The 14,030-nt window shown below is 42.7% G+C and overlaps 1 protein-coding gene across 1 annotated transcript; it reads left to right on the plus strand.

The window, feature by feature from the left end:
- On the plus strand, positions 1–9,699 carry PSMA4 (proteasome 20S subunit alpha 4). The gene is made up of 9 exons (XM_072628618.1): positions 1–117; positions 2,128–2,153; positions 2,404–2,446; positions 2,736–2,898; positions 4,728–4,805; positions 5,958–6,046; positions 6,490–6,620; positions 6,920–7,043; positions 9,298–9,699. Exons 2-9 carry the CDS (start codon positions 2,151–2,153, stop codon positions 9,450–9,452), a joined length of 786 nt encoding a protein of 261 aa, XP_072484719.1. The 5' UTR covers positions 1–117; positions 2,128–2,150; the 3' UTR covers positions 9,453–9,699.
- Positions 9,700–14,030: the final 4,331 nt, after the last annotated feature.

Genomic DNA, 14,030 nt, shown 5'->3' on the forward strand with positions numbered 1-14,030 from the left:
GGCGCGGGCGGCCATTTGTGGCAGTGGAGTTCAGCCAGTGACTCGCGGAGACCCGACCGGGACCGGTGCGAGGAGCAGCGGCGCGGCCGGAGAACCCAGACCCCCGGCACCCCGGAGGTGAGTATCCGCCGCCCCCCAGGGCAGGGCAGGGCCAGACTCTCCCCCGACGCGCTCGGCCCCGCCCGGCTTCCCGGGCCCAGCGCGCACGGCGATGACGGTGCAGGAGCCGCCGCCCCCGGGCCTGACGAGCGTGTCCCCCGGCGGCCACCGTCCGGCGGCGCTTGGGCAGGGGTTCGGGCTGGGCGCGGAGGCGCCGGGCCTCAGTTTTCTCTTCTGCACCAGGAAGTCGGGCAGGAGTTGCGCGCGGGGAGGCGGCGGGGCCCCCGGGTCGAGGGCGACCCTTGTGGCCCGGGACCGTGACCCCGAACCAGCTCAGGGGGAAGGCGCGCGTCCTGACTGAGCCCTCCGGGTGACCTCGGGCCCCTCGTTTCCCTCCGGGACTCAGTTTCCTCGTCTGGAGAGTGGGGCTTGGGACCCTTGGGCCACCCGGGTCGGCCCGCAGTGCTCGTCCTCCATCCCCATCGGCGTTTGTTGTGCGCTGGTCATGCCTCCCCTTAGTGCTGGGGGTGGAGACGGCCCGGGACAGCCCCTCCTCCCCCCCACCCCCCAGCTGCCTAGGGTTGGCCGACCCTCCCCCATCCAGCGCTGCCCGGGTTCCAGACCACGCTACAATGTATCCCCCTGAGCCGCGGGCCGCTCCCCGGGGGGTTCACTTAAATGCCACCAGATTTGGGCAGGACGAGTTCTCTGCCTCTACTGGGGGGCTGAGTTCGGACGGGGCAAGGCCGGGGTGCTCCGGGCGGAGCAGCCTCACTCTGGCGCTTTACATTCACTTTCACTTTTCTTAGCCTTCTGCTTACGGGTCAGATAGCCGGGAGGCTTGGACCGGGAGGACCTTAGAAATGAGCCTCTCCTGTAGAGGAAACTGAGGCTAAAGTGATTGGCCGCGGGGCTCCGAGCTGAGCCTGGGGTCCGGGGCTGGTCGGTGGGGTGTCCTCAGTGGGCCGGGAGAGACCCGATTGGCTCCCAGAAGCTGGAGGAGGAAGAGCGCTTAGCCCTGCCCGGTGGTGGAAGGCCCAAGTTTGTAGATCGTAAAGCACCAGCCAAACTGGAGAGATGAGAGAAGGAGCTGTCACTAGAATGCAGGTTTCTCCTGAATTGGCCAGATTGACAGAAAAGGAGTCTCTTAATTGGCTGGCACTTTATGTGGCTTCTGGCGTAGCTAAACAGTTATTCTTCAGCTCCTAATGAGGTAAAGTGAGTCATTTGTCACCAGAACAGGTGAATTTGAGAGTGAAGTAAGTAACGTGTAGAAAGCTTTAAAATATCTGTAACAATTAGAGCGTTAATTTTTTTTTTTTACAAACTCTTAATTATCATGGAAAGATTTGTGGTTTTTTCATTGTTTCAGACAAAGCGTTGTATAATAATAATATCACATGGTTCTTTAAAAGGCACTTTCCTTAAAACCTTGTGAAGCTTTTTCCTTATTTTGTGCTTGAGAAAACTGAGGTTTAGAGAGGTAGAGTTAAGTACCTAAGGCCACACAGCTATTCAGTTGGGACTTGGTCTTCCCTACATAGGGATTGGTAGACATGGACAAAGCACTGGACCTGAAGGCAGGAAGATTCTTCTTCCTGAGTTCAAATCTGGCCTCAGACACTCACTGGTTCTATGACCCTGGGCAAATCACTTAACCTGTGTTTGATTCAGTATCCTCAATTGTGAAATGGGGATATTAGCACCTATCTCCCATGGTTGTAGTGGGAATCAAATGAAATATTTGAAAAGCATTATAGTACCTGGTACATAGCAGGTGCTTAATAAATGTTTGTTTCCCTTCTTTCCTTCCATTGCTAATTTCCTAAGACTCCCTTTCTTATTTCAGTCAGTAAAATATTTTGATAAGAGAGCTGTGCTTTTCTTTTTGGCCCAATAGAATTTATAAATGAGAAAATTCAGACACTTGTTATCAATTACTGTCATAAAAACTTGTAATACATGTTTTTAAAATTTCTAGAAAATTGTCATAATCTCTCTACTAATAGACTTCTTTTGTTTTTCTAGGAATAATATAAAATACAGGAAACATGGTAAGTTATATACATGCCAATGGTAGCTTCATTGTCTTAGTAACAAAGAGCATTGTTTATTCCTCATGCTTCTATAGCATGAGGAAACTGACGTGGAAAAAATGAAGTTGGAGGTAGTACTCCAAGATTTTGAAACCATTGCTGTTTTCTTATTTAGTACACATAGAACATCTGGGTTTGGTGGGTGTGGGTTAGGATGTGTTTGGGAATTTGTACAGACAAAATTTCATTGTATGTATTTCTTTTATAGTCTCGTAGATATGACTCGAGGACCACTATATTTTCACCAGAGGGTAAGTAGAAATCTTTTAATTTGTCTAAAATCATAGTGAGAGAAAACTATTAGTTATGTTTCAGTGTCTTTAAAAAAAAACAACTTTTTATACTCTTAAAATTATCTAAAGTCTGTCAAAAATTGAACTTTCTGGTAATATATTTTCTACATTAGTCTAATATCCTACATAGAAAGATCAGAAGCATCATCCATAACTTGTTGGCATCATTGCTGCACCTTTGGTTTCTTTTGAGTGTTTTGTCTGTCCACAGTGACAAGAAAGCCTGCTTATTGCTCCTGTTTTGTAGGTCGCTTGTACCAGGTGGAATATGCCATGGAGGCTATTGGACATGCAGGCACCTGCTTGGGAATTTTAGCAAATGATGGTGTTTTGCTAGCTGCTGAGAGACGAAACATCCACAAGCTCTTGGATGAAGTCTTTTTTTCAGAAAAGATTTACAAACTCAATGAGTAAGTGAGAATTCTGAGAAGGAAGGTTCATTCTACATGATGATGTACATACCTGTGACAGAGTGGAAATTATTTAATAAATGAGGCCTTAAGGGCCCTCATGGCATCTTGTGTTCTTTAGAACTGAGTTTCTCATGTTGTCTGTTACCCAGAGTTAGGGCCAGGTTCTGGTGTGTGGAGCTCAGTTCTCCAGCTCTTAGCACAGTGTATGAAACTTGGCAGGCACTTAGTAAAGGTGGTGATTTGTTCTTTGTGAGGATTTTCACTTCAGATAAAGAGCACAGTGGGCAGCTGTCATAAGGAGTTTTTAAAAGGCCCCCTTTTTGGTCGAGGCCTATGAGTACAAAATCTCTTAGAGTGGAATACAGATTGGTACTTCAATGGTAAGTTATAGTCTTAGAGCAGCCCAGGCCATTGAGAGGCTCCATGACTCAGGGCAGCGAGCTGCTTTGTTCCAGAGGCGAGTCCAGCACACACTGTCACACTGCCTTTCCTTTTTGAGATGAGAACTTTCCCTACCACATCATAAGCAGCTCTGCCCACTGAAAAGGGAGAAAGACGTGGGTTGGAATTGTCTGTAGTGTTGGCATAGCCATGCTTCCAGATGTTGGCATAGCTGTGACGTAGAAGCAGGAAAGCCAAGTTTGCTTCTGACCTCACCCCTACTTAACTGTGTTTGTGTTGCAGTAGGGGCCAGTTAACTAAATTCTCCCCCCTCTCTAAAATGCCAGGGCTGGTTTATATGATCTCCAGGGTTCCTTTCAGCTATCATTCCAAAAATCTCAAAATGTTCAATCCTTCCCATGACAAAGATGGCATTTCCTTTACAGCAGATGTGTGGCTTGAATCCAGTTGCCAGTTGGCCTGCTTTCATTTGATGTGATAGAGGGGTAAATGGCATAGAGAATTTAGAATGTCAGTTCCATCTTAAACAACCAAAGAGGAACTTAGCTAATGTACACAAAGTAGAAATAAAGGCCATTTGTTTCTGTCTCATCCCATATTCTTTGAGACTCAATTTATTCACATACACACGGCCACACAAGCTTATGTACACACATTTATTGTTATAAGTTTTTAACTTCATGTTTTCTGTGTTCCCCATTCACAGTAAGGTGTATGCCAGGCAGTGGAATGGATAAGCATTAAGTACTTAGTTGGTGTTGAGCATTGTGCTGTTAGGAGTGTAAGTAGAAAAGTGAGGCTGTCCCTGTTTTCAAAGAACACAGATTCTAATTGAAGAAGACAGTACATAGAAGAGTTCATGTGTAAAGAGGTTGTTAGTAGCAGGGCAGATGGCAAGGCCCAGGGTTTGGAAGGCGCAGTAGCAGGGCCAATGAGCAGGCTTGATGCTCCTCCATCTTACCAGAAAGACAATAGTTGATGACTCCCCTCCCTATCGAAGACATATGAATAGCTGTGTCTTGCTAGCATTCAGTGTCCCGGAGGACCCACACTAGCACCCATGAGGAAGGGGAGAAATCATGGTGGACTCTGGACAGACTGTGGCAACTTGGGGAGTCCCTCACTATACAGGAACATTAGTATGGATTGAATTTCTCAAAATGAAACACCATTTCAACGGTCTTTTACAAAGGCACAGTTTTTGTAATTTGCTTTATATGTTGATATCTGAAGCAAACATTTTGATTTACTAATAGAACATTCAAAAATAATAGATGATAACCAACTTCGGTTGTCACTAGACTTGAGTATAGCTAGAATGCAATATTATTAGACATTTACAAATTTTTTTAATACTGTCATCTATTCTCAACAGGAATTTTCACTATTTATCTGATAAAACCTCATTTTTTTCTTTCCTTCAGGGATATGGCTTGCAGTGTGGCAGGCATAACTTCTGATGCTAACGTTTTAACTAATGAACTGAGACTCATTGCTCAGAGGTAAGTTCCTATGGTGAGGAGAATGCACAGTGGTTTAATACCAGGGAGAGCTCATTTGTGGCATAGAATTGGGGTGATGTCATTAAGAGTCATTGAAAAGATCTCCCCCCTAAAAAAGACTAGAATGTCAGATGTTACTGCCACTTTAAAGCTTTTATTATGGATCTTACCATGTTGTGATATATTAAGATAAAGTGATCACTGGCAATCATGGAACTATATATTTTCAATTTGCAGAAGATTCATAATTTCTTCAGTGGGTATACGCAGATCAAAGTTGATCCAGTGCCTTTTTTGTTATTTTACTAGTAATAGTAATAATATTCTCATGTCACAAATTGAGAATTGTGATACATGTAACATACCAGACTTTTTTCTCTTGTTAATAATAGCTAACATTTCTGTAGCACTTTAAAGTTTACAAAGTCTTTACATTTGCTGTCTCATTTTATCCTAACAACAAACCTAAGAAGTAGGTGATACTATTTTTTTTTATTGCATGCTGTACTGTAGATTTTTTTAAATAAAAGGTGATTTTTACTTCAAAGTGATTTTTAATTTATATAATACACTTTATCGACCAAGACTATGCTAAACTTGCCAGAAGTTGAGGTGAGTCTATAAGCTATGAACACCTTCATCAGCCTATAAAATATTCACCCCAAAAATGTTTTGAGGTTTTTTAAATGTCTAGTGGAAAGTCTTCCCCTTATTGAGGGAAATGCTGAAATAAGATAAATATGTTGATGTACTGAGAAGAAGAATCATTCCGGAATCATAGTATTAATCCCTGTGTTATGGATGAGGAAAGAAGCTGAGTGACCTTCGCAGGTTCACAGCGAGGATGTGTGACTCCCCGGCCATTGCTCTCTCCATGTCAGCACCCAGCTTCCTGAATCTAACATGTGCAAATTTGTATTTCTTATTGGTAAATAATCCGATCTATTACAGCTCTCTTCAATGGCCATTTCTGCCTTAAATATATGATTGTGATATTTGGAACCATGTTAGGAATGCCTGTGTAGGCTTAATTCCTCCTTGTTACCATTTGCTTTTGTGGTATAGGACTTTGAGAATGTCTCCATGTGGTAGAACTAAGTGGGTTTATTTGTTTGTTTTCAGTATTAATATGTCAATCCCTTTGCATACTAGGTACCTATTACAGTATCAAGAGCCTATTCCTTGTGAGCAGTTGGTTACAGCACTGTGTGATATCAAACAAGCTTATACACAGTTTGGAGGTACTGATCATTGATCATTTGAAACCTGTCTAAAAATGTTAAAACATAAAAGCTTATGAATAAGAAACTACTTTTTAGACAACAAAAAGAAGTTGAAAATTCTGTTACATTAACATTTTTTTTTAAGTATTTTTGCTTCCTTATTGTAGGCATATGGTTTAGGCCTGAAATTTGTTGCTAAACTCTTGAGAGGCTAAAATAAATGTGTTCAAGTAAGGAAGAGAATTTCTGTTTAAATAATAATGCCACTTAAAACCAAGCTTTCATATCTTTATTCTGCCTTCTGGCTCTGTGCATTTCCAGTGAACAAAAGTAGGATTTATGGTAGAGCTTACTAACAGTTTATGAAAGTTTTTGTTTGCAGAAAAGGGTTTGGTAATGAATTTAATGATTGCCATGTGGATCCTACACTTGCTCTGCTAATACTGATCTGTTTTCTGTAGGAAAACGCCCTTTTGGTGTTTCACTGCTGTACATCGGCTGGGATAAGCATTATGGTTTCCAGCTGTATCAGAGTGACCCCAGTGGAAATTATGGAGGTTGGAAGGCCACTTGCATTGGGAATAATAGTGCGGTGAGTGCCCTCTGATGGCAGGAAATGTAGAGCAGGAGGAGGCATCTGGGAACAAGTCCTGGATAGGACCAAGTCTGACTTTTGTTACTTGTGTTAACCTGGCTGTGAGTTTGAATCTTTCAGAGCCCCTCAGCTTCCTCCACTGGGGATGCCACTAACCCTTCCCTGGGTGGTGGTGAGGAGTCTTCTTCATCCAGCACCTGGGGTGGGGCTTGTTTTCTGGCATGTATATTTTAAGAACTTTATCCAGAAGCTTAAAGGGAATTCTGGGCATTGATTGTTCCCTTTGTATCTTATAGGCGGCTGTGTCGATGTTAAAGCAAGACTACAAGGAGGGAGGAATGACTTTGAAGTCAGCACTTGCTTTAGCAATTAAAGTGCTCAATAAAACCATGGATGTTAGTAAACTTTCTGCTGAAAAAGGTAATCCATGCCTCGACTGTACTTGTCCTATGAGCCGATTGTCTTGGTGCTGAAAATTTCCAGCACGGTTAAGAGGATTGGATGTGCTTGTTCTGTTTTATAGTGAAGGTAAATTTGTTCAAAGACAGCTTTAGCAAACTGCTTGCTCTGACCAGAGCTGTGTTTAATACTGGGGAAAATAAAAGTGTAGAAAGCCCATGGGCCTGGGCCTTGCCTACAGTCCAGTGGGAAAGAGGGACACAGCATGCAAGGAACTGGAGTGGAAAGAGATATGAATCCCCTGTCAGGTTAGATACTGACATGTCCATTTTCTGAAGGATTGTTGTACTTTAATTTTTTAAAGTAAAATTCAAAGCAACAAAAATAAATATATAAAAGAGGCATAAGCCAAGCCTAAGATGAGGCCTAAGGGACTGAAGTTCAAATATTGTGTCGAGGAGGTAGGATTAGGAATGGCTTCACAGAAGATTTGAGTTGGATAGGTGATTTAATGAGTGAATAAAGGAGTCTTGGCATGGATGGCTTCAGTCTTTAATTTGCAAAAACTTCTTTGAAAAATGGGGTAACTTTCCTCCTAGACTCTTTTCTCTTTTGTAGTTATCTTTATGTTAAGGTTTTGAAGAAAAAAATGGGGGAGAGAAAAGAGATTTGGATGTGGTGTCAAGAGTTCTGGATTCAAATCAAAGCTTTTGACAATTTGTACCATGAGCTTGGGCCAGTTGTGACCTTCCTCGGTCTTTTATAAAAGGGGGACAATGTTAATTTATAGTAATTAGCCCATAGATAAGGCTGTTGGGGAGAAAGTATCATGTAAATTTTAAAGCATTATACGTGCTAATATTGTCATCATTATTGTTACTATGAATGACAGTAAGTAGGAATCTAAATATAACTTATTATGGATTCAAAATCACCACCATCTCATTGGGTAAGGAAAGTATCCTGAGATCCAAGGCTATGAAGAGGAGAAAATAGAACATTAAGGCAGCTAGGTGGCACAGTAGTTAGAATCCAGGCCTTGGAGTCAGGAATACTCATCTTCCTGAATTCAAATCTGGCTTCAGACCTTGGTGGGTCTGGGTGACCCTGGACAAGTCATTTACCTCTGTTTGCCTCAGTTTCTTCATCTGTAAAATGAGCTGGAAAAGGAAATGGACAACCACTCCACTACATTACCAAGAAAACCCCAAATTGGGGTTATGACGAGTTAGACAGTACTGCAACGATTAATCAGTAGCAATAAATAGAACCTTGGGTGGGGCCCACCAAGCTAAAAGGCTTCTGGTTCTGTCATCGGCTAAGGTCTGCGAAGCGGCTTTGCTGAGTGTGAAGGAACCCAGAAGTTGGTTCCCAGGTGGGATGTTTGTGGCCAGAGCAGCTCTTAAAGCTTTACTCTGAGGCGTGGAGATTGTGCTATGTCTGTGAAATCACAGACACTGAAATATTAGAGCAAGAGTTTAATTAAAAAACAACTTGTTTAATACTTTCCTGGTTCAGTTGAATTAGAACTTAGCCTCTCAAGTTGTAGCTGAAATGTGCCCTATTTTGTCTTTTTCCCCCACTGTGTATCCCCATCTTCATTCATGGGTCTCACAGGGGCCTCTGCTTGGCGGTAGCAAGAGACCCTCTCCCTCAGGAAGATGCATGAGAAAGGAGAAGTGCTCAGAGAGGTCTTAATGCAGCTTTGAGAGAGCAGGAAAAGGAGTCCTGCCTGCATTGAGAACCAGAAGACCCAGATTCAAATGCCAGCTCTGGTCATGGTTGACCTTGGGAAAGTCACTAACCCCTGGGGGCCTTCTTTCCTTATCTAAAATGTACTGCAGATGATCTCTAAGGTCACTTCCAGCTCCAAGTCTGATCCTCTGCAAGAGATTTTGGTTGACCCCATCAGCAGAGCCCATGGCAGAAGAGATAGATCTGATGGGGATAGTAAGTCAACCTTTCCTTCAGTAGTGTTCATAAGCCCTCCATGCCTCACGTGTCAACTTGGGGCTGGTCCCAGGTGTGGATGGGCCCAGTTCACTGAAGTCTTCTCAGTCTTCAGAGTCTCATCAGGCTGTGAGAGGTGGCTGGAGTCAGAAAAATAAAGATCTTACGTAGGCGAGCGTAATGATTAGAGATGTGGAGGAGACACTGGGAGCTGGGCTCCAGCAGCATTTACAGCAGTAGAAGCTGCTTGGATGGGGGTGCATTTGTTGATGTTTTTGAAGGTGATTTACTGCCTTGGATAAACATTCCTTTGTTTTGTTTATAGTTGAAATTGCAACATTAACAAGAGAAAATGGAAAGACAACCATAAGAGTTTTAAAACAAAAAGAAGTGGAACAGTTGATTAAAAAACACGAAGAGGAAGAAGCAAAAGCAGAACGTGAGAAGAAGGAAAAAGAACAGAAAGAAAAGGATAAATAGAATCTGAAATCAGGATTTTTTAAAAATAGATAACCTTAGGGTTCCTTTTCAGCTTAAAAAGCTGCTCTTAAGATTCCACATGGAGGAAGCCTTGAGCCTGGTTTTTCTTAGTATCTTCAGTGAGGAAATAGGACATTACTTACTGGATGGGGTCCTTGTCATCCTGTGCCCCTCAGTACTTTACTGTAATGATGATTATTCCTCATTGACATCTTATGTCTGCTTTTCGAATAAAACTTGAAAAGAACTGAACTGTGTGTTTATTCCAACTTTGGTCGTTGAGAGCTGAGCACCATTAGAGGAGGTTGGTCCATCTACTTTCTGATAGAGCAGTGATGTTGGGAGGAATGAACTGGCAGAATGCCCCGGCCGTTGCTGAGCACAGACTAAGTACTTGGTGAATTTCCATCTGGGTGGGAGATAAATGGAACTGACAAACGAGAGACAGGGGCTGGTTTCCCCAGAGTAGCAGCTCAGAGGAGGTGAAGAAAGGGACAGTGTTGGCAGCCAGAGACGGGGAAGGAGGCCTTTTTGAGGTGGTTGATATTACCTAGCTACCAGGCTAGTTAAATAACCAGTTCTGAGTTTCATAGTGCAGACCTCCATTACCCACAGGGCATCTCCACCCAGATGCCACTGTCACCTCAAGTAGAACATGTTAACCAAACTCGTTCCCTGTCCGTCTTCACATTCTCCTTGGGACACACCTTCAACTCGTCTCATGTTTGTCACCTGAAAGTTATCCCTGACTCTCCCCCCTTGGCTTCAGTTAACGAGTGGATTTACTTGGCCAACGTTTTTGTGTAATCTAGTAGGTGGCTCTATTCTCATGCCATCCATCACCAGGGTAAACTTTTCTGTATATGTCAGTGTCCCACCAGCTTGAGGCCCATTCTGCTGCTGGACAGTTCTACTTAGGAAGATTTCCTGTATGTTGAGCTAAATCTGCCTTTGGAATGCATGGAGACCGCCACTATGACCTACTATCTTACTCTGCATAGTACTGGTGCCAGGTCCTGTGATTCCACCTCTAATATTTTTGTCAGTTATGCTTCTCTGACTCTCTGGTGAACATCACAACAGTGTTTCAAACAAATCCTACCATTTGTAGTGAGGGCATCATGGTCCACGCTGTCTGCCAGGCTTGTCACCTCATCATTTCTGACTTTCCTTAACCCTCTGTGTCTAACAGGTAGACATTGTTGGAGAACCATTTTAGCTCTGCTATAGGATAGAGATCAGGATGGACTGGAGTGGTCCAGGAAGGCTTCATGGAGATAAGATTTAAGTTAGACCTTGAGAAAAATGGACAAGGCAAGAATAGAAGGGAGGATTTTCCAGATGGGAGTAGTGTGAGCTACAGAAATGGCCTGTTCTGTTGGATATTGATCTTACTGTCATCAGTAGATGAACGCATCAGATTGTTGCGCATCACCCACATCTGAAGTGTTCTCTCTATCCCTACATCCACACCAAGGACTCAGGGATCACATGGGCTGATTGATTCTGGGTGCTGACCCAAAGAGGGTGATTTTCTGTTTTTGACCCAAGGTCTTCTAGGTAGTTAAAAGCAGAGCCAGGCCTTGAACGCAGGTCCTCTGGCTCCAGATCCCTGGCTCTTTCCATATCTCCATGCATCCCTCCTCTGCCCCTCCTTTTATCCACAATAAACCAGGCCCAGAGTAGTAAGATCACTTGGCCCAGTGATCCCCCAGAGACTCCAGGTTCTAACCCAGGACCTCTGCCTCCACATCCAATGATCTGCTATTTCTCCAGCCAGATGGAGTTCCTTAACACCAAGGAGTTTATCAAAATCATAGATTTAGAGTTGAAAGGACCCTTCAGACCCTCATTTTGCAGGAGACCAATGACCACAGAGGTGGGGTGACGACCAAAGTCACAAAAGGAGTAAGGAGTAGAGTGGAGGATCAAACCTGAGTCCTCTGATGTCAAACTCAGTGCTCAGGCCGCTGTGCCAAGATGCAGCTTCCTCATATCTGCCTCAGGGCCTGGCCTTGCTAATGGCATATAATGGGGGTGCTGGAGATACTTTAAGGAAAGACTCCAAAACATGGACCTCCACCCATTTAAAAAAAAGCACTAGGTTAGCCTCTTTGAGCTAGACAAAAACAATCATTACTAAATATATGTGCAAACTCCTTTCCTTACAGTAAACTATTAGGCAAGGTCAGTTAACAAGCATTTATAAAATGCTTGCTGTGTGCCAGGCACTGTGCTAAACGCTGGGGACAAAAGGACAAATGAAAAGATAGTCCCTCTCCCCAAGGAGCTTCCCCTCTAAAGGGGATCAGGGAGAGAGGAGTCCCTCATGTGGGACCTGATGGAGGAGTTCTGATGGAGAAGAGCCGACAGACCTGGGTGCCCTCCAAAGAGATTCTGGGAGGAGATGAGCAGTTGGGGTGGGGGGAGAGGGGGCTGTGGGACCCAGGTATATTCAGGGTGTACATGCAGAATTGAAATAGGCTTCCAGGAGGAAGAATTCTCTGGGGTCTTGGAGAAGTCTGGTGAGAAATGAAGGGGGTGTCCCTACTAAAACAAACCAGCTTCTCAAAGCAAGAATAAGCAACATACATGTATTTCTTTGCATTTTCCTTTCTGAGTTTTTCTGTCTAATTCTGGGATAGACAACTCCTAATGTAAATGTATTTTGTCCATTCAATATTTTTGTCCTTCCCCAGAGGTGGCCATAAACAACAGCTTATATTTACTTTGTACTTCTCATATATGAATATACATTCACATATGTACACACATATATAGATAGAATACTGGATAACATGTTTTTCAGCATCTGGTTGGTGCAGTGGATAGAGTACTAGGCCTGGAGTCAGGAAGACTTATCTTCTGGAGTTCAAATCTGGCCTCAAACACTTACTGGCTGTGTGACCCTGGGCAAATCATTTAACCCTGTTTGCCTCAGTTTTCTCATGTGTAAAAATGAGCTAGAGAAGGAAATGGCAAACTACTCCAGTATCTTTGCCAAAAAAAACCCAAGTGGGGTCACAAAGAATTAGATGTGACTGAAGAACAACAAAAAAATATTTTTTAAGAGAAACTCACCGTATTTGACTATACCAGTAAGTGCGGTCACTTTAAGGAAGGAAGGTGAGATACCAAAAGATATGAGTAGCAAAAAGTTTACACCAAAAAGGAACTGAGAATCCAAGTTTCCTGATTTACACAAACTTATATACATTTCGGAAAAAAAAAAATTAGATTTAAAATACATTCCCATCTGGAAGCACCTCAATCTCCCATTCCTTTCTATTTGGTTTTTTTTTTCTTAATAACAACAGCTACATTTATATAGTGTTTTAACATTTTCAAAGCACTTTAAAATATCTAATCTTATCCTCGCAATAATTGTGAGAGGTAGGTGCTATTATCCCCCTTGTACAGATGGAGAAACTAAGGTAGGCATGATTAAGTGACTTGCCCAAGATTACTCAGCTAGTAAAGGTCTGAGGCTACATTTGAACTCAGATCTTCTCAACTCTGGTTTCAACCCTCTCTGCACTGTACCACTCGTCTGTTAGTTGTCTCAGTTTTATGTGTACCACTTTTATTCTCACAAATGTGTATTCATGTTCATCTTTGTGTCCTCAAAACAAAGTATGGTAGGTGCTTAATAAATGTTTTGTTTAATTAAATCTCCCATTTTAGTAAATCAAAAAGCCTATGTTAATATACTTTTAGGACCAGAAAGTCAAAATGATAGGAAGGAAGATTTTTATTTAGAATAAGAAAGTATAGTCTTCTTATCCCTAGAAGTATGCAAGCAAAGGATGGTTGACTACTTGCTAAGGAAATTGTAGAGGGGATTGTAGCGTCAGGGGGAAGACTGTGCTCCTTCTAATCCAAAGGACGTTTTGTATTCTATTGAGGTATGGATGAGAATGATGTGGAAAAATGCTTTCATGGTGCTCAGTCTTCCTGGAAGCTAGTTTTTCATATATTTCCTATGGATAGAGACCATAGCTGAATCTTAACACAAGCGAATTCCACATTTCCCCCTCTCATGGAACAACCTGGCAATCAAGCAATGGTTCATGGGAGCTCTCCCTATATAGCTGGTCTTTTGTGTAGTTCTTATCTCCTAGAGTAAATTCTGATTATTTCTGAGAAAATATTAGCCACCCCATTATTTGTTTTAAAAGAAAGGTGCTATTTAAATTCATCACATGTACTGTAGTCAGAACTACATGGGCATTGTCGACAGACAGGAAATTAATTTATCTATCTGTGTTCAATTTTACATTACTCGTTAGTAAAATACTCCTTCAATATTTAACTCTTGCCACCACCCTCTCCTTCCATCCCCTCTGCTACCACACTAGTTCAGGTCTGTATCACTTTTTCTTATTGCAGTTTTAATTTTTTTTTTCCAATTAATAGGCACCTGCCTTCTCTCCTACCGACCTTGGTCCCCCTTGCCCATCACTGGAAAACAAACAACAAAGACATAGAGTAAAGCAAATATATTTGCATATTGGCCGTGTCCAAAAGCATGTATCTCATTCCATATATCTAGTCCATCACCTTGAGGGAATTGAGGGG

The sequence above is a fragment of the Notamacropus eugenii genome, chromosome 1 (genome assembly GCF_028372415.1).
Source record: "Notamacropus eugenii isolate mMacEug1 chromosome 1, mMacEug1.pri_v2, whole genome shotgun sequence".
NCBI classification, from domain to species: domain Eukaryota; kingdom Metazoa; phylum Chordata; class Mammalia; order Diprotodontia; family Macropodidae; genus Notamacropus; species Notamacropus eugenii.